Source organism: Idiotropiscis lumnitzeri, chromosome 4 (genome assembly GCF_059441095.1).
Source record: "Idiotropiscis lumnitzeri isolate Australia: NSW breed Sydney's pygmy pipehorse chromosome 4, RoL_Ilum_1.0, whole genome shotgun sequence".
In the NCBI taxonomy this organism is placed as follows: domain Eukaryota; kingdom Metazoa; phylum Chordata; class Actinopteri; order Syngnathiformes; family Syngnathidae; genus Idiotropiscis; species Idiotropiscis lumnitzeri.
Window position 1 is genome coordinate 27,506,991 of NC_142394.1, and position 20,035 is coordinate 27,527,025.

At 44.5% G+C, this 20,035-nt stretch overlaps 3 protein-coding genes across 4 annotated transcripts; 1 reads left to right on the forward strand and 2 right to left on the reverse strand.

Annotated features, from left to right (window-relative positions):
• Positions 1 to 2,084: 2,084 nt before the first annotated feature.
• rbm14b (RNA binding motif protein 14b) lies at positions 2,085 to 11,503 on the reverse strand. 2 transcript variants are annotated; one of them, XM_088294350.1, is made up of 4 exons: positions 11,356 to 11,503; positions 9,238 to 9,590; positions 5,502 to 6,495; positions 2,085 to 3,201 (listed from the first exon to the last, which is right to left on the reverse strand). In XM_088294350.1, the coding sequence occupies exons 2-4, from the start codon at positions 9,584 to 9,586 to the stop codon at positions 2,904 to 2,906; spliced, it is 1,641 nt and encodes a 546-aa protein (XP_088150476.1). In that variant the 5' UTR covers positions 9,587 to 9,590; positions 11,356 to 11,503; the 3' UTR covers positions 2,085 to 2,903. The 2 variants fall into 2 exon arrangements, with proteins under 2 accessions (XP_088150476.1, XP_088150475.1); XM_088294349.1 differs by having other exon boundaries at positions 5,502 to 6,516.
• A 1,294-nt stretch (positions 11,504 to 12,797) lies between these two features.
• On the reverse strand, positions 12,798 to 16,867 carry ccs (copper chaperone for superoxide dismutase). Its single transcript, XM_088292978.1, has 8 exons — positions 15,767 to 16,867; positions 15,547 to 15,619; positions 14,739 to 14,879; positions 14,445 to 14,622; positions 14,004 to 14,064; positions 13,345 to 13,422; positions 13,155 to 13,258; positions 12,798 to 13,056 (listed from the first exon to the last, which is right to left on the reverse strand). Exons 1-8 carry the CDS (start codon positions 15,788 to 15,790, stop codon positions 12,924 to 12,926), a joined length of 792 nt encoding a protein of 263 aa, XP_088149104.1. The 5' UTR covers positions 15,791 to 16,867; the 3' UTR covers positions 12,798 to 12,923.
• Positions 15,997 to 19,959, forward strand: gal3st3 (galactose-3-O-sulfotransferase 3). Its single transcript, XM_088292976.1, has 3 exons — positions 15,997 to 16,808; positions 17,633 to 17,735; positions 18,735 to 19,959. Exons 1-3 carry the CDS (start codon positions 16,694 to 16,696, stop codon positions 19,852 to 19,854), a joined length of 1,338 nt encoding a protein of 445 aa, XP_088149102.1. The 5' UTR covers positions 15,997 to 16,693; the 3' UTR covers positions 19,855 to 19,959.
• Positions 19,960 to 20,035: the final 76 nt, after the last annotated feature.

A 20,035-nucleotide genomic window follows, 5' to 3' on the forward strand; every position in this document is an offset into this window, starting at 1 on the left:
GGCTTCAAGACAAACAGCAACTAAGGATTATTTTAAAGATGGCGTTTTAATGAGTGTTTGGATGAGTATGTGGCAGTGGTTTAAATTTCTTAAAAAAGAAAATAAAATGATTTTGCTGTATTGTATTTGAAATAAATGTTTTCCCCATGATAAACAGGGGTTCACTATACACACACACACACACACACACACGTTTCATGTGCATTCCTCATCTCCTGGTCACAAAATGGAGAGGCGGTGGGAGAATCCGGGAGAGCCAAGTCAGCGCTCCCATCCGGTGGCGGCGGCGGTGGCGGCGGGCAAAAGCACGGTGTGTAAACGGCGGCTGGGAGTGGGGGCGGGGTAGTGAGAGGGCGGCGAATGCGGCGGACCGGGATCGACCTTTTGAGCGGGGGAGAGCGAGTCCGAGTCCCCAATATTACAACGCACACACACGGCCAGGCGCACACACACACACGGACCTGCGCGCGCGCGCACACACACGAGAGAGGCAGTGGATTGCTGACGTGAGCTGGGACTGGAGGTGGGTTCAGGCCCGATACCAAGGAAAGTGGGTGGGGTGGGGGGGGTTCTTGAGGACAAGGCATTAAAGGGAAGGGTATCGGAGGGGGGGGGGGGGGTTTGAGCGGGCAAAAGCTCGGTTCATTTACCTCGGTGGTGACCGACGTCACGTCAAAAAGTCATCCACGCCCACGCCGCCATCCAGGTGACCTAATTCAGTTGACACAGTTAGTGGGGGTGTGCGGGCGTGGCGGGCCGGTGACATCATGCACAGTGAACACACAAACACACGCAGGGAGATCACACGGCGACACACCCACCCACCCCACCCACCCTGCACGAAGAAGAAGAAGAAAAAGAAGCGTACATGGCCCAAGCTTTGTGTTCCTTTAGTCAGCACTAAACATCCAGAGAACATTTATTCAAGTTTGGATACACGTGTCAATCAGAGCATGCCCTCAATAAAACAAGAGACAAAAAGTTGACACAAAGTTCTACAAAGGATGCAACCACAAGATTACACTGTGACCACCACAGGGGAGGGGAGGGGAGGGCGAACGGGAGGGGGGAGGCGCAGCAAGGCAGTCGGGTGATCGGAAGGGGATTGTTGCGTGTCTATGTGCAGATGTCAAACGGTCATTTTGCAAAAATATAACGGCTTTCTTTGCAAGAAATCAGGAACAACAATAACAAAAAAAATGACATTTAGAGTACAGGAAATAAAACTGCCCCCCCTCCCCCTCTAGACAATTGTGCTCACCACTGCGCCACGATGTCTTCCATGTAAAATGAACGTAAACGACCCCCTCGCCCCAAACGATGAATGTGAAAAGCACTTGTTGCGTAGGCACAGAGTCCAGCTTCTCATTCACTAGTCAACATGCAACGCAGGAACAAACAAAAAGACTTAAACACTTTAAAAAAAAAAAATTAAAAAAAAAAAATGAGGGGAGGGGGGGAATAAAGGGTCAACTATATGAGGAGTGGAGGTGAAATGAGGGACGAGAGGTAGCCTGCTGTATAAAAACAAGAGGCAAGACTGTGGCTTCCGGCGTTGCCGTGACGACAGCAGGAGGTGGTGGGAAAAGAAACCAAGGTTCAAGTACGGCTCGTGTGTGGGTGTGTGTGTGCTTTGACCTACGCCAACCCCCACCACCCCACCCCACACACACACACCTCGCGGACGCTTGGTTCTGTCCGTCACAATGCAGCCGCCACGCGGCGTGTGCTTGTCTGACCTCTTGACTGAACTAACATAAGGCAAGAAAACTTGTTTTGTGAAAAGAGCGGTTGGCCCCCTCACCATCACCACCACCACCTGAACACACATTGGGAGGATGGCGAGTTGCACGGAACCTGACTTCCTGTCGCAGGAGCGAGGAACTCAACAAAGGCGGAGGTGAGTCGCGGATGTGGCTCACTACTGGCACAAAAACAACAACAACAACAAAAAAAGGTCAAAGTGCACTAGTCACTAAGTCAGGGATATTCAGATCTTGGGTGACGTTTCACGATGACCCCAAAATGAACTTTAACCTTTACAGCTTGACTTCATTTGACATCTAAATATGAAATAATAATTGGTGCCTTTCGGGGCTAACTCTTTCCAGTCTTTCAGTTGTAATCGGCGAATGACACCAAGCTGACAATTTACGGTTCTTTAAGTTTCAAAGTAATCAAAAATATTTTTGGATTAAGCAACAATTAACCAACAACTCAGCCATTAACATCTTAATTGATCATTACTTAGATAATCGATTAATCGCGATTAATCGCCAAGAGCCCTTACTTTAACTTTAAGCCTCTCAACAAATATTTACAGATTTCTGAAAACAAACTGATTATCGTTTTTTTTCCAGAAAATAAGAAATTTGCAAACATCAGTTTTTACTTTGGGGGTAAAAAACACCAAGCAACATTTTTGCCGATTTTCTTACACACCAAAACGCAAATAAATCAAAACTATTTTCTGTTTTTACTTTTAAACAAAATCTTTTTTTTTTTTTAATCCACTTAATCAATTGTTAAACAGCTGAGGTGTATGTTGCCGTTCAGATTTTTGTTTGAGAACCCCAAGCTGTCCAAAAAACGTACTGAAACGCTGAGAAGCATTCAAAAACTTAGAGGTCAAATTAAGTTTGGCTGTAAAGTTTATAGCGCATCAACAAAGCTTGACATCCCAAACTTTTTGAGAGTAGCGCATGTCCTCGCGACAGGCACGACATCAGCAGAGGTCGAAGATGGCCAACAGGTGAGGGGCTGCACTGCATGACGAACAGAACGGCTGGTCAAGCAGGTTAATAGCCCCATCGCCCCACCCCCGCCCCAACAAACGCACACCAAACAGCCCGTTTGAGGAGGAATGGAGCAAAGGAGGGGTGGGGGGGGGGGGGGGGGGCAGACTATCGGAAGGGGGGCTCAGGCGTGTGAAGGGAAAGTTCGGGGCGGCGGAGGATGGACTCCTTGCGCGTGGTCGGCGGCAACGGCGGCTCATACACCCTGGGCGCAGCTATGGCTGCGGCCACAGCCGCGGCGGCGGCGGGCACCACTGGCCTGAGGGCGTCCAGCGTGGCCACGGGCTGGCCGGACATGGCGGGCACCGCCTGCACGCCCGGGATGGCGGTCATGGCACCAGGGGAGGGGTAGGCGTACTGGAAGTGAGGGTACTGCTGCAGCTGCTGGTAGTAGTCAGCATAGTATCTGGAGAAGGCGGGAACACCACAGCGTTACAAGACGACGGACACTCCTTCTTTTCCATCCAAAAATCAAAAGTGACTGATTATTTTGTTTTTTGGAGGGCTGAGCCATTTTGAAAAGGAATCTAATTGACATTCAATTAATATTGCGATTTAAAATGGCGTCCTCCCTGGTCCCCTACTAAGTCCACTGCAGCTCGAATGAGGATGGCTCGTGCCATCTGACACGAATGGACCTTGTCCTTGGCGTTCATCTTCAATTTCTTTGGTGGTTTTAGGCTCTTTTCAAACCATTAGTAATTAGACACGGTACAATTTTGTCTCTTATCTCAAGAGACAACTTTGTCCTTTGCTTCCTCTGGTCCATGTTTAGTGTGGTCCTAACAGCAGAATTGTCACCCATAAAATATTGCAGAAATTTAAAAGAAAACGTGCTGTTGTAATATATGATAAGAAATGGTGGGTTTGTTTCTCTGAGTAGACTTTTTTTTTTTTTTGTGTGTTGTTTCTAAAATGGAAATTGATATTGTTCAATAATAAAAAAAAATAAAAAAAACGTCACCCGTAAAATACGCAGCCTCACTGCGGAGACAGTAATGAGGTGACAGCCCTTGGTTGAAGGTGTACCTGCGGTCGGTAGCACTCTTTTGGTCTAGGCGTGTTTTTTAAAATAATGTCGCTCAGCCACAATTGAAAAGAAATGTCTGATTTCCATAGGATAAATTTGTATTATTACTTTTGACAGTCAAGTTATTTCTGTGACCACTGCGGGTTTTTCTTTCATTAACAGACGCGTACCAACAATTCTCTCCATGTGTGCTTAATAAAATTTGCGCGTTTGAGCAAGCCTTTATAGAGTATCATAACATATGTGGCTATTGGTAGCTTGGTTCGACGTAAGCAGGCGTCAACTGACAACTGTAAACAAGTAGTACTTACCAGATAGGTCAATTTCCTCGCTCACCATTCTCCAGTTCAGCTCTTTTTTTTTTCGTAAAGTCCCGATATTGGTAGCAGGAGTTATCAAAACGTTCCCGGTGTTCACGACCAGCGACTCTCCGCCAATGTCGTCGGACACTGAGTGACGTAGCATACTCTCAACGCCGATTGGTTGTCGCGACGTCGTGAGAAATTAATTTGAGTCTAGGAGGGTATTTAGATATCAAATTGAGATCCGCTAGTTTCGAACACAGTCTTCAAAGGATAATGCACGCAAAACGGCGTCACAGAGTCCTTTTGACGAATGTTACGCATACAACAGTAGGAAAAAAATTATTTTAATGCCATGGGACCTTTAAGGAGACCTGACATTTAAGTAGATGCAGAGCCTCCATTTAAAATACAACCCAGTCATCATAATCGTCATGAACGCTCAATGTTAAGTCAACGCTACACTAGAAAAAAATAGGGATACTAGTGACAAGCATTGTTGTGAGCCATTACGTACAGCTAATTTAAAAATAAATAAATCACTTCTGTCTAATCTCAATTATCGTCACAAATTTTTTTTTTTAATCGCCAGATTTAAAGCCTCTGTACTGAAAACTGAAGAAACTAGAGAGTAGTTCAACATTTTATTAAAACATGAAGTAATTTTTTGAAACAAAATGAAAAAGATTAACATTGAAAAATATGAAAACATTTTTTTTTTTTTTTTACTCAACAGTACAACATATGTAGAACAATATAAAAGAACACAGTGAACTAGTTGACAGTCTTAAGTGTTTTGGCAGGTATACAAGACCCCAAATAAACAAATTGCCCTCTCTGGAATAATGAAGTCGACTCCAAATGTAAACATGATAATTTTGACGATATGATGCTACACAATGTGTTAACATCATTTAATGACCTTGGAGAGTCAGTACAATCCAGCAAAACTGGCTCTGGCTGAATAAAAGCAAATCTTGTGTGTAAGATGTCATGCATGAAGCAGGTTTTTGTCACCGATTTTAATAGAACTGATCGTTTGATCGTGATCTGGAGGTCCTTAGCAAACTACCCCGGAAACTTGACACTAATTTCAAGTTAAAATCAAACTATTCCTGTGGCCTGTTTTTCAACGCTGTCTTTTTGATCTGAGATTAAATAAAATAAAACTAAAAAAAAAACAGTTGGGTCTTTTTTCCCTGTTTTTTTTTTGTGTTGGATTAATAAAATTAAGAAATAAAATAATCAGTCACCTTTTCTTTTTGGGCATTTTCAATTGTCAATTGAAAATGGAAAGAACAAATGATACGCAGCTTCATGAGCAACACGCAGGCAAACCAAGAGCTGGAGGTCGGCGGGCGGACGACGTCCTACCTTGCCACGTAGTCCTCAGTCGCCTCTGACGCCGCCTCCTCTGCAGCGCGGCCGGCAGGTGTCGGGAGCAGGGAGCGCCGCGGTTTGGCCCGCTGGTAAATAAAGGGCTTCATGATGGGGTCCGGCAGCAGGGGGGCAGTCCGCCGTAGCGGGCTGCGGTCCCGTTCGCTAGACTTGGCCGCCGCCGTCTGTTGCTCGGCCACAACCTGCTGACCTTGAGCAAAATAATGGGCCTGTCTGGCCGCTTCAAAGATGGCCGTCGCGGGGTCTGCAGCGCCCATGGCGGTGATGTGAGCGTAGGCGGGCGATATCGCCGATGCCACGGTGTAGGCGGGGTTGACTGCGGCCGCCGCCGACTGCATTTCTATCCCAGGTGCGGCGGTTAGGTAGATGGGGTTGGCCATTGTTGGCGTATAAACGGGTGTCGTGTAAGCGGACGCGGCGGCGGCACTGGCTGCCACCTGGCCGTAGATGTTGGGGGCCACCGAGCTGTAAACTTGAGCGGCTCCCGACGTCAGCGCAGCCTGGTTGGCCATTGAGCCGTACAGCTGATTGGCCACGTTGGCGCCGTACACCTGACTGGCAAGGGCGCCGTAGACCGCCGGGTTGACGGGGTTGCCGTCGGTGCGCGTGCCCGTGGTGATCCCGGTGAGGGCGGCGTACGTGGGGTCAAATGTGGATGTGTTGTACACCGAGTTGTGCACGCTCTGCTGGACTTGTAAAGGCAGGCCCGCGGCGGCGGCGGCGGCGGCGGCCAGCACGGCGGCCTGACTCTGGTACTGCTCCAAAGTGGGCTTCCCCACTGGGCACTCGCCAGCATAGTGGCCCTGCTTTCCGCAGTTGACGCAGGGGATCTTCCCGGTGGGCGTCTGCTTGCTGGGCTGAACTTTGGAGAGCTCCACGGAAAGCGGCCGCCCCTTGAAGGAGGTGCCGTGAAGCGCCTCGATGGCCTGAAGCGCATCTTCTTTGTTCTCCATGTGCACAAAGGCGTAGCCTACGGAAGAGGAATGCCTGGCTGTCAGTGAGCGCAGGGACCACAATTAGCATCTTTGCTAACACCTAAGCACTAAAAGTGAAGCAGGATGTGGACGAACACTTGGGTTGCAAAAGTCACAGAACTGTCAAAGTTGGTAACTTTTCATGGGAATAAATCATAAATGAAAGAAATTAAAGGCTGGCTCTTAAGGAACATGGATATAGAGAGCAAAAATATATTTTTGTACACAAGTCTAGTCTTTGAGAGGCCCTGTCCAGCCTGTATTCCATGTCATTCCCTTCCAACACTTCAGAAAAAAACACTCCAAACTCAACCCACCTATTCACTTTAAACTCATTTTTTAAATACATTTTAGTGATTGAAACAAACTTAAAATCTTCCTTTGCGACTCTTCTGACTCTCATTTCCTCTTCTCAACAACTACGGCACTACTCTCAGGACCGAAAATGTCATTTAAATCAATAGACGTTTTCTAGGCAACGCAAAAATACTTTTTATCATGAAAAACATCTCAAAATGGCTCTTTGTGAATAAAGATAATTGCATTTCAGTTGTAAAAATGGTTTGCCTCCAGAAAACAACTTTTCAAATTGCTCATCTTATTACAGATCGCTCTACATTCTGATTTTGGAGAAGTGAATTGGACAGTTCTATTATATTATTTGACTCTGTCATTGATTAGATTGGTACAACACCCCGCCAGCCGTCCACATTAAAAATCTGCGCTCACGCCATGCCGCCGACCGTATAAAAAGCTTTTAATATTTCACAAAAGCGGACGCCGTGTTACGTCCTCACGTTTCTTTCAGCTAAGAGTGCTGCAAGAAATACAAAAACACACTAACTAACCATGTGTATTCATTTACAAACAGGCGGGCTTCCTTCTGCAATGAAGCCTTACCGCAATTGACTAAAAGAAAACAAGGTTACTCCAAATTATATTACCTTACTTTTGTCACACTTTGTCTTATATTAAAAAAAACAAAAAAAAACATGCGTTAAAATTTCAACGAGTCCTGCCTTCTACGGATTAAAGACGAATTTTACAACACTTCTTGAGATATTTTAAGCACTCAAGAACGATTTGGGTGAATGATCGACTTAACATTATGTTCCTCAACATTGCAATTTAATATGGTCTTGTTTTTTTTTTAAGGTCCTTTTCTAATAGGGCTGAACAATTAGCATTTGCAATCTAAACAGAATTTGACATATTGCGATTTTGTAACTCAAAGGCCGCGTTTGAAATGGTCATGACTTTATTGACAGCCGAGTGGATGGGAGAGGGGTATTTACAAAATGGCAAGCTGGCATTCAGCCACACGAGCTTTTAGCTTTCGAACATGCTTGATCCTTTGGACCTCGCATGATTAACAAAACTTCCCGTGTTTGGGGGTGGGGGGGGGCTAAACCGCACCGTGTGTATTTTGGCTGCCGATGGAAGTCAGCTCGCATTTGTGTGTCTGGTGTAAGCCGTTGTAAGGGCTGATTTGGATTTACGTGCCTCTGGAGTTTGAGCACACGAACGCACAGAGAGACAATAGTGGGTTGCTACTTGAGCCAAAACAAATAAGCGTGCAACCGTGCAAAGTTGTCAAGAGGTCAAATATTAAGAGGACGAATTCAGCTGTATGTTCCAAACCAAAAGATTAGATGCCGCCACTTTTCCTGCGTTGGTATGTGTGATGTGGCAAATAGGAGATCGGGTAAGCTGCATTTCTTATACATATAAGGTGAGCAAGTGATTTAAGAAGTGAAGGTCACGTTTACATATGTTTTACGAAACAAAGTGATATGTAGGAAGTTGTAAAGCTACTCACTCGTTTGCATTATTGTTGGGATGTATACTCGGTTTGTGCCTTTGCAGTGCACTTATGTAACTGCACGTCTAAATATTTTCGAGATTTATACCAGTAATTGTACTAAATAAACTATTTTGTATTCATGAATGCTTCATTTGGCTTTATCTTCCTATCCTATAATGGAAAATAGAGGATTTTTTATTGTGTAATAAAAATTAATTCTTGAAAAATACATTAGAAAATGACCTTGGGTTTAAGAAAAAAAATATCAAATCAAATAATTTTTAGGGGGGGGGATTGCAATTCTATTTATTTTTTATTATCATTCAGCACTTTTTTTCTTTTCAACAAACGTCCAATTTATGAATCCTTATGACAGTAAACATAACGTTTACTTTGTCGGATATGACGATTAAGGCAAATGCAGCATCAATTCATGTGAAAGACAATTTCATGTGAGTTAATGCTTCATTTGCCTTTACCTTAATATTTTATTTTTATAACCTACAGCTGACCACCCCCCACATGCGGTTCAGCACATGCACATTTGATAAATACATAAATAAGCAGGCTTTTTTTTTTTCATAATTAATCTTTTATCAGAATCTGCTGATTATTTTTTTTTTTTTTGATGGACGTCAATCGTATGTAGAATTTCGTGACTCTCCCTATCTTATCCTATTGACTGCAGCTACTTTGATGCGTAGTCTTCACCACAACAGCAAACTTCTGCCCCACAAGTCTGGCGTCAATATCAAGTACAAGTAATTATAGGCGCTGTTGTGAATCAGTAAGAAATCAAACAAACTCAAGAGCAATGAAAATACTGACACTAATAACTTGGAAGGATTAGCATTTTTTTGTGCGTGGCCTTTAGTGGAAAACATCTGAACACATGCAGTCAACACACTTTATCAGGTGTCAAGTTGTGGCTCACCTTTGACTTTGTCGCATTCCAGAACTTTACCGAAAGTCTGAAAGAGCTGCTGGAGATCCTCCGTGGTGCACATGCCGCTCAGGTTGCCAACAAAGACTTTGGTGGAGTGCAGCGGCCGTCCCCGCGACTCCTCCACCACCAGATTGCGCCCGCGAAACTCGCGGCCATTGAGCTCGCGGATGGCTCGCTCGGCGGCGCCCTCGCCCTGCAGGTGCACGAAGGCGAACTGTCGCAGCACGCTGCAGCTCACCACGTGACCGTATGGCTCAAAGATGGCCGACAGCTCCTCCTGGGTGGTGTCCAGCGCAAGGTTGCCCACAAAGAGCTTCACCGTTTGGCCCTTGTCCATGGTGCTGCGCGCGTGGAGGAAAAGAGGGCTGGTTAGCTTTGCGTCGTCACTCATCGGCTTGCGGGTGTCAATCAAAACCAAATGGAACGAGACACCTCTGAGCGCATTCCTATTTCATGCTCAAGACAACTGGCTGGGCCTCCCTCAGCTGCTTTTGCAAACAATTGTGGCACATAGACCAGATAGTTTGTTACAATCCGCACTGCCTCGGGAGGTGACATGATAGCAATAAATCATACTTTGATCCTACACCGGTATCGTTACCAAAACTGAAACGTCGTCATGAAAAACAGCTTGCATATTGGATATGTTTCAGGAAACCGTTTTTTGTCCATTACATTGCCAAAGAGAAAAAGACATTTTTAACACTTTTGTAAAACCAACAGAGCCAAGTGAGGATAGACCATGAGCATAGATGTGTGAAATATGTAATTTGGACACAGATTTCCACAGGTCTGACAGGAACGATTACCTTCCCTCGTGATAAAAATTGACTTGCGGTTGTGTGTAAAATAGTAACATCCATACCCATAACTTGTTTAAAAAAGAAGTGATATGTTTTAGATCATTTACAATCATAAAATCCGTTTATCTTCTGTTAATGTATTTCAGGACTTTGGAAAGATGGCAACACTACCTTTTTTTAGTTTAGGGCTGCGTGGGAACGCTGATGTCGTAATGTTGACTTAAATCTGTCATACTGATAAATATCTAAAAGCAAACTCGACATGGATTAAATTTTGTAAACGCATGTTCTTGCTATTTTACCTGAAAACTAATTTTCTTGACCTTATCTACAAAGGAGGGCATTCCAACAGATTAAGGGGCCGGTCTGTCAGTCCGTAACAGACGGACGGCGCTTTTACTGATGATTGACGGGACACTTCCGAAAAGTGCCGGACTAAGCAGTGACGGAAGTGGATTTGGGTCTGCCAGAGCACTAACCGCTTATTGGTGATGTGTTTTAGGTGGACGGAGATGGGCTGAGGGACTAAGTGACGGATTTATTTGACGGCCTGACCAATTGACCATCACAATTCGGTTCTTCTTGAAAAATGACGGATTGGCAATATTTTGTAAAATGCGCACCTCTACTAATATCATCGTGGCTTGACTTGAGCACAGACTAGGGGTCGTAGGTCATCTTCAGGCATCTCCCATCTGGTAATGAAACACTACTTCAAACTGCTCCACCAAAGCCCAGTTTGTTTTCAAAAATTAATCGAGAGTTTTAACTTTCCCGTCTCATCTACATTGTTAAGTGTTTGTAACACACAGCTGCATCCGGTAAAGGAGATCAGCTCTCCTGCCGTTTACCACAACACATTAACGGGACGGGCTCCATCAGCTTCATCAGAGCGGCGTGCTGATGACGTCACCGGACGCTGACTCATCACATTCGCGTCGACGCAGATTTGCGTTGGCAATAAAACGGCCAAGAAAAAGGGGAAACAAACAACTACCCGGTGTCGGCGCACAAACAAAGTGCGTACATAACATATAATCACTCAACAAACCATGGACACAAGGGTGGGAAAAAACAAACACGCCGTCGAAAAATCGAGTAGAAAGCAACACACACAAACAAGTCACACAATGAGACCGCTTGGGTCTCGTCATACGAGCACGTCGAGCAAGCACACGGGAAGGATCGTAACAAAAGGGAAGCCTGCGCCAACATAAGAATAGTTGGCAGTTTCGGCTCCGATATCAGAAACAGGAAAGTGTCGTGCGCTTGAGGGAAGAAATGTACCAATCGACCATCTTACCTTCGCGCTGCTGCTGATCCCGTTTTTCAAAATGGTCGCGGCTGCTTCCGCCTGACTGCCCGGCATTGAAAGGGGGAGGGGGAGAGATGTGCGTGCGCGTCCGCGTGCACGGGCAAGCAGCGATGCAGTGAACTCAAACCTCTCATTGGATTTCAAGTTTATTCTCATTCTTTTTGCACGTTACGTGGAACCTTTCGGAGGAAAATAAGGTTCATTTTCAGTATCTTGTAAAGTGGTACTTTGAGTTTTAACATTTTATCACTCTATTGTAAATATATAAAAACGTTTCTTGAATTAAAAAATTAACTGATCCCTCAAGGGGAAATTCAACTTGCATTGCTGTCGACAAAATGGCACGGAGACCCTTGCGGTTATGATATGTACATTTTTTTCCAATTGTGGTAGGGAAGGTGGAGTCTTATTTCTGCCTCATCTTAAGGTTTTTATCGAAATCTGTCATCAAGTAAATGATCCTCAGCAGTAGGTGACGCTATACTACCGCAGTTTGACACAACGGCGAATTATCTGCTACAGAAACAAAGGTCTTTGTTCCCAAAAAATATTTGCAAAAACATATATTGCTAATGAGCAATCATGGCTCAGTTTCAGAAAACAAGTGTGCCGTTGTCAGTAATAGATGTAGTCGGGTTGCAGAGATGTGGTCGGGGTCCTTCGGTGGCTGCGCGCCTGCTGATGACGTCACGCTTCAATAACGTATTTCTCAAATAGATTTCTTTGCTTCTATTTTTTTTACACCTGTCTGTTCTATTTGCATATTTTGATTCGCTAAATAAATTTAAAAAACTGCATTACTCTCACGTTGGCGCAGCAGCTTCTACGTCACTTCCGCCAATGCCACGAGAAGCCGCTGCTGCAACAGCAGTGGAACGTTTACGTTTCTCCTGCCGAGTGAGAGAGTGAGAGTGAGAGAGAGAGAGAGAGAGAGAGAGAGAGAGAGACCGTTTTCTCCTACCGAAGTTGCAACAATGCCGTGGTTTATTCGGTTCATGAAAACATTGTTGCTGTGTATGAGCATTACTGCACTGCTCTACATCAAATCAAATAGAGGCCTGAAACGGGTTGGGCATACGACCTAAGGAGCATTGACATTATGAAGAGTCATGTAATATTTGTTACATTCATTTAGTACATTTTCCTAAAATGGGTTAGTGTATGTATTCATTCATTTTCATTTCTTGAACTTATAATCGGTTGATTTATTGCTTAAATTTAAAGAAGAACAAAATTGTTGGTAACACTCTTCATGAAAAAAAAAATCAGCATTCACAGAAATAACGAATCGAATTTTATAATTTAATAATCATATATATTTTATTTGAGCAAATCTACAAATGACTTGGTGCATCTGACCATTTTAAAAATCAAATACGACACTAGAACACAACAGTTTGCCCAGTTCTGGCATAAAGAACTTCCAACACGACTGTATATTTCTTCTTTAATGTTTTGTGAAATAATAAGAAAAAAAAGAAAAAGTAATTTTCTTACATTTAGACAGTTTTCTATTGGCTTGGCATATTTCTTCATGTGTTGTCAGTGTTCTTCAATCAGAGGTTGCTCCGCCCCTTCCCAGCGATCGGCCGCTCTCGCTCCTCCCACAGCGTGAGCCCGTCGCAGGCGCAAACTTGCTTGGGGTTCTGGAAAAGGCCCGCCGACCTAGCGATGATCCCGCACGCTAGCCTGCCGGGAACAGGTGACCAATAACTTCAAAGAGCGACGCCTGAGATGCGGGTTTGAATCTTTGGTGCAATGGCTCCTGCGCCTCGCTGTTAACTTACCTGGCGCCTGAGTTTCCTGTCAGTTTGGAGAGCGGATGGCCTCCGCGGCCCAGGTCATCTGCCCCAGCATCCACCACGAGAGAGCGCCCGATCACGTCCCAAACCTGTGGCGGGTCACCAAGACTTTTACACTGAAATTCCAATAGTCCATGTGTGTGTACGTGTGCGTTTGTGTGTGTGTGTGTGGTACTTTAAGCTGTCTGTCCTCCAGTCGGAACGATGCTCTGCCCTCAGGTCCAGCGAGAATATTTCCCAGATCACCAACATGCTGCATGACGACAACAAACTTGGTGAAGCCCTTTTTACATCTTCACTTGCTCAGTGTAGAAGAGTTGCGCGGAATTGAAAGGCAAGAAAGCAAAACTGCCATTGCGGGTCGGAGAGGTTTTCTTAAATGTTTTGTTCCTGTTATTTAAAGGGAACTTAATCAAAGGAGCTCCACTCTTTGGTCGATAAAGTTTCTGTTACGTTGAACAAAGGGAGTTTTTTTTGTTCTTTGTTACTTATTTTTAAGACAATTTAAAAATAAAAGACATCCCTTTTTCTTCTTCACCTGCTGCTCGGCCGATGTCTCCCTGTCCTTATCATCACCTGAACCCTCTGCTTTGGCGCATTTCGTTAGCTCGAGCCCTGAATGGCATCTTTCTTTTCGTCCATCCACTTTTCTGTTTCTTATTATAACGCTTGGAAGCACAATAAATTGAGGGCAGTAAGTAACCTCTATGTGCCCGCCGTCAGATCTAGGTGGGCTAGGTCTCTCTCTCTGCACCAACACTGTGACAATTGACACACAATCTCACTCACTCAGCCCCAAAGAACACACACACCACACAATAAGCAACATCATACCCGCTCAGCATCTTGTGGGCCACCATGTTGTCTTCCAAACGGGTTGAAGTGCTCACCACAGCTGCACACAAATGATCATCAACAATGTCATTAAGTGACGCAATTCTGATATTTTGCTCTCAAGAACCACAATTTGAATATTTGTAAGACAATGTCACCCCACCACATAGTGTGACTTTCACGTCATCCAAAGGGCGAGAGCAGTACCCGGTGGTTCTTGAACTAGGGTCTCTCAGACATAATTTGGGGGTCCAAACAATTTTAAAAAACAATTGTCATATCATAAAACAAAAAACAAGAGTTATCCCTCAATTACATGGGAATTTTGTTGTGTGACAATTTGGCACTTTGACCTGCAATGTAAACACAGCCAAAGTACAAAGTAATGATGGTGAATAGCTCCCCTGGTTGTCTTGACTGTCATGTGACCGTTCAGGCTACCTTAGGCAGTCCTCTGTGAGGTCGCCGAGCACGTGTACGTGGAGGCCATGGGGGCCGGGCTCCAAGCCATCGATGGTTCCGTCGATCAAGCAACGCTCATCAGACAGCTGTAGAAAACGCACCACTCCCTGGACCTGCCGCTCCTTGCCGGCTAACATTGCCACAGCTGTGCCCAGATCTGTCAAAGCCACACCATGCTTAACCCTCCTTGGGCGTTTTGCACATGTTTCTCTCTTTTGCTTGGGATTTGGCCATCATTTTGGCTGCGTTACTGCTTGTGGCATGAAATGTCACCTCGGTCCTCAAAGCTCCCCATGCCCTTAAGCACAGCCTGACGATGGGTGCTTTCAATCATGGCTTGCACCTCGCCACTGCTCAGGGATGTCTCCACCAGGACGCGTCCTTCGCTGACATCTACGCTGACAGAGTGGATGCCTGAAAAGGGAAAATCTAGGAATAATTCACCTGCATCATAATAATTGTCCATGTCAGAGTAACGAGGGGTTCTCAGACTTGATGGGCGTAGGAAATTTTTATTGTGGAGAATTTGTTGAAAGTACACGAGAAAGGACCTAGGGGAAAAAAATCTCATATTAAATCACAATTACAAAATTGAGAGGAAATTTTTTATTAGAACTACATTATTTCTTAAAATAGTCCAGCCCTAATATGAACTTTATTTTTTTTTTTTAAAACATACAACATAATACAGTAAATTTACAACTTTATTTATATAGCACGCTTTAGGTAATGGATTGCAAATTATAGTGGCATTGATTTATCGGCCGGAGCCCAGAATCAATCCCTTGACCTCTGTACTGTGAGGCGGACGTGCTAACCAGACATCTACCGTACCACCAGGTCTAGTTAATATTTTTCATTAATCTATAACCTCCATTCAATTATGGAAAAATTTATTAAATGCCCTTTTCTCATTAACAAACAAATACGAAAAAAAGGAAAATACTAAACTACGCTACAGATAATTAGGACCACGCTTTCCAGCCTTAGAACCACTGAGGGTCCGGGGAATCCAGTTTGCGAACCACTTGTGAAAAACATAAAACGTACAAAAAGGGAGATAGAGAAGAAGTTTTCGAACCTGCTTGGTGCTCAAGAGCAGCTTTGACTTGATCTCGACAGGCATCACACGTCATCTGCACCGCGAACTCCAACTGAGGACGTGCACGTCAAAGATACGTCAACAACACAAACAAACCCCCAAAAATGCTACCTGTGTTTTTAGCTGCGCGGCTAGCCTGCTAGCCGCCAAACTTGTCCATTTCAACGCTTATTGACAATAAAATACGTGCTTGTCAAACCTTTGCTGGCTTATCCGTGTCCATGACGTCTGCGCGTGGTCCTCTAAAAGTATTCAGTATTCGAGATAAGCTAAAAAAAAAACTTATCTTTCCCCTTTTCCTAAGCGGAAGTTGTCAAAGGATGGCTGGCCGCCATGTTGGCCAGGGGTTGTTGAGAGTTTCCGTCAAACCGCCGCCATATTGGTGAGGGCTCGTCAAGATTACATTACTGCCATCTAGTGTCATAGTCCTTGACGCACCACTGTAACTCGTTTTTGAGACATAACAAGGGGAAATAGCTTTTTTGGTAATTTATTGCTCTTGGATTCATTTCGGAATTATTTATATTGTAAATTAGAATGGCAGATTCTAGGTAACCTTTTCCGGATTATTATTTCGACCGTACAAAGTGAGGAGGAGGAGTGATGTGGGATGGTTGAGCGGTCCCCTTATCATCCACGGGACAGGAGGAGGGAAATGTAAACAGCAGGTCCACCGAAGCGGGAATCGCGGGGATGACAAAGGTGGGAGTCTGCTGTGGGCTGTGGTGGTCTGTTTTACTTGCACCCCCACCCCCCCACCCCAAAAAGGGCGTATCTTCGTCTCATACGTGTTGCGGGAATCCGCGTCCATCATCGTTTTTTTTAAAATAGGTGATATTGTGTCTGTGTTTAAGGATGGGTGAGGTTCTTCTTTTTTGGGGGCGTGGGGGTGGTCTCTCCATCACGTCTAACGTCATTTCGGAATGCACGTCAGGGTCTGACGAGTCCAGATGGACGAGGGTTTTAATGCCATTCGGGCTACATTCCAAGGGCTTTCATCCAGAATTCTTGTCATGTCCGTCAGATTAAAAAGGTCCATGTAGGAGATTAAATCCTGGATCGGGATCGCCTGCTGCCCCACGAACGCGACCATGATATTTTTTCCGTCTTGGATGAAGCGCATAACATGACTTGTGCTGGCCAGAGCCTTAACCGGACCGAAGTTTCAACCTGTGCCTGTTTGACGTCAAGAACATGGCCAATTAGTCTGTGTGTGAGCATCTGGACTACAGCAGCTCCTTGTGAGTGTTTTTGTATTTGTGTCTCACGTTGTTTTACCTGTTCTAAATACGACTGCAAATATAGGAAGAGGATTTGGTTGTAAGGTTGTAAGGATTCTGACTTTATTCTCAGAATCAATTCTGACTTTATTGAGAATACATTGAGAAAAAAGTCAGAATTCTCCCTACCTACTTCCGTAGCAAGTGCAATGATGACTGCAGCTCTTCTTATCCTCCTTAAGGAAAAAAAAAAATATATATATATATGTATATGTTTAATTATTTATTTATTTATTTATTTATTTATAGTTTCCTCTTTACATCAACTCAAACTGAATGTGTTTCATTTGCACTGAAACCACCCAGTGCATATGTGCGAAATGAAATAACTCGCTCTCAAACTACTGCCAATTTTGAACATCGTTACTACGTGAAACTTGCATCTGAAAATAATAAGTTCCTTTACAATAAAACTGTCTTTGTACAGTAATGAGTTATACTCGAGTTTAAGTTACTTCCTTTGTTTTTAAATCGAGATTTAATTTATTTAATAATGAGTTTGACATTTTTTACCATACAATACCTGTATAAAGTTAACACGAAGTGAAGATTAAACCATATAGTGTGAGATCAAATATTAAATGTTTCCAGTCTATGGTGGGAAATCACTACCTTTGATCAATATTTCTATCAATGACATTGAGTTTTTAATAAAATGATTGCAACTGATATTATCCTATTACCCAAGAGGGCCCAAACGTATCTGATTGCCCATTGGCTCAGAGGCCTCCCTGCGATAACCCAAAATCATATCTGACTTGAGTCCTCATTTCTCATCGTCGCAGTGTTCGGGGCGCGGAGGATCAGGATGTCACCTAAGCACTTTCTGGCCCTCATCGCCATAACTACGGTGACTCTGCTGATGCTCTACAATGGCCATTGGAGCTGGTGAGTGAGTGTTTTGTATTTTGCCTTTGAAGAACGGGTCTGTCTCAGAGCAAGGCTGGATTGGAAATGGAAAAGAACTTCTCCGACAGAGACATTTTGGTTCGAAAAATATTTTATTCTGGTCACATGCTGACGGCAAGAGAAGTATCCCACCCAAAAAATTGTGCAAACTAAAGCAATATCAAACTTTGTCTATATTAAAATATATCTCATGAGGAACCGGATCCAAATGAGGGATGCATGCGTCACCTTCTCATTTTTGTTTTCATTTTGTGTTTGTGTTAGTGGTGTGCATCTCTCTCTGTCAAAAAAAAAATACAATAAAAACGACTCAATACTGTACTTGTATTGATACATGGTGTGCGATACAGTTCAAAGACAGTTTATTTTAATTGGAACGATACGATTCGTTTCAATATTGTACGGCTCAGTTCAAGAGGATATGACGCGATGACTTTCTTGTTGTCACTTTCCAGTTTTAATGAACACAAACTAAATTTTTCAACACAAATCTAATAACTGCAATTCCATTTATTAAAGTAACCCTCCCGACCATGCCAAAAATACTGTATTTTTTTATTTATTATATTAATTTTTAATAATTTGTTTATTAATTATTATATTGGATTATTATTATAATTTTTTTTACCATATAAAATGCTACTTTTGTCCTAGATTTTGAACCATGCGGCTAATACAACAGTGCGGCTTTTCTGTGGATTTTTCTTTCACCACTAGGGGCGCCCTATAGTTCAGAAAATACGCAAAATAAACCTCCATTTTTTTTTTCTCTTGGGTCTGTTCTGTTTTAATGAGCAAAGTTGATGCCGTGTTAAAAGGCACGGTTTTAACTATCTGTTTTTGTACTTTGATGTGCATTCACAGAACAAAATCGTTCTGTACATTCCGTAAGCAACAATTTTGACAGGGGCACCTTATAGTCCGGAAAGTACGTTACCCTTATCTCCAAATGACCCACACCTGCCTTCCTGCCTCTAGGCCCAGAGCCCACCTTCACTCCAAGACCGACCAGTGCTCCCATCAAGCGGCGGGTCTGAAGTCCAAGCACAACAACGTGGTCTTCTTGAAGACCCACAAGACAGCGAGCAGCACCGTGCAGAACATTCTGTTCCGCTTCGCCGAACGCAACGGCCTGACAGTGGCGCTGCCCAAGCAGCAATGCGGCCATTTTTTTTGCTACCCAAAAACCTTCCAGGCTCACTTCGTACACCCGCACACGCTGCCACCCAACATCATCAGCAGTCATATGCGCTTCAGCGCCGGCGAGCTGCACCGCGTCGTGCCCGCCGATGCACGCTACATCACCATCCTGAGGGAGCCTGCTGCCATGTTTGAGTCGTTGTTCAGCTACTACAATCAGAATTGTCAAACCTTCCGGAGAGTCCCCAGGGGCTCGCTGGAAGCCTTCCTGGAGCAGCCCCTGCGCTACTATCGCCCACAAGACAAGAACTCGAATTTTGCACGGAACACGCTGACTTACGACCTTGGTGGTGACAAGGACCGCCCCGCTACAGATGTGGCGTACGCGCGTTCCTTTGCAGCCGAAGTGGAGCGAGTCTTCTCTTTGGTGATGATCACGGAGCATTTTGACGAGTCGCTTGTTCTCCTGCGTTACCTCCTCTCCTGGGACCTGGACGACTTAGTCTACGTCAAGCTCAACATGCGCACGCCCAGCTCCAAGCGTAGCCTGACCCCAAATCTCGTGAGCAAAATCCGTACGTGGAATTGGATCGACGCGTACCTGTACGATCACTTCAACGCTTCGCTGTGGCGCCAGCTGGCCGCTTTGGGTTCCGCCTGTGTGCAACAGGAGATCCGCCTCCTGCATGCCGCCCAAGAGAGGCTGCTGCAGAAGTGCTTTGGCGAACAGCGCCCTCTTCTCAGATCAGTGGGGAAGATGCAGAACAAGGACCTGCAGCCCTGGCAGCCCAGCGCCAAAGTCGGCATCTTGGGCTATGACCTCCCCGACAAACTGAGCCGCGGGTTCTCGAAGTTTAAACGAGAACTCTGCTTGAACCTCATCATGCCCGAGGTCCAGTATACGAGGAATCTGCTGCACTCCCAATCCATTCGCTACAGCCGTAACAACCAGCACTGACTCGAACTGCACTCAAGCTGCTGCTCCAGGCCGGACCAGATCTCTTTTCAACCCGGCCTCGTTGGGGGTGGGCGGGGCTTATGAGGTGATATTTGTGCCACTAGAAACTGAATCTGAATATCATCGATTTGAATGTGAATTGCGTAACTTGAATATTTGAATTGAAAAATGAATTATTGAA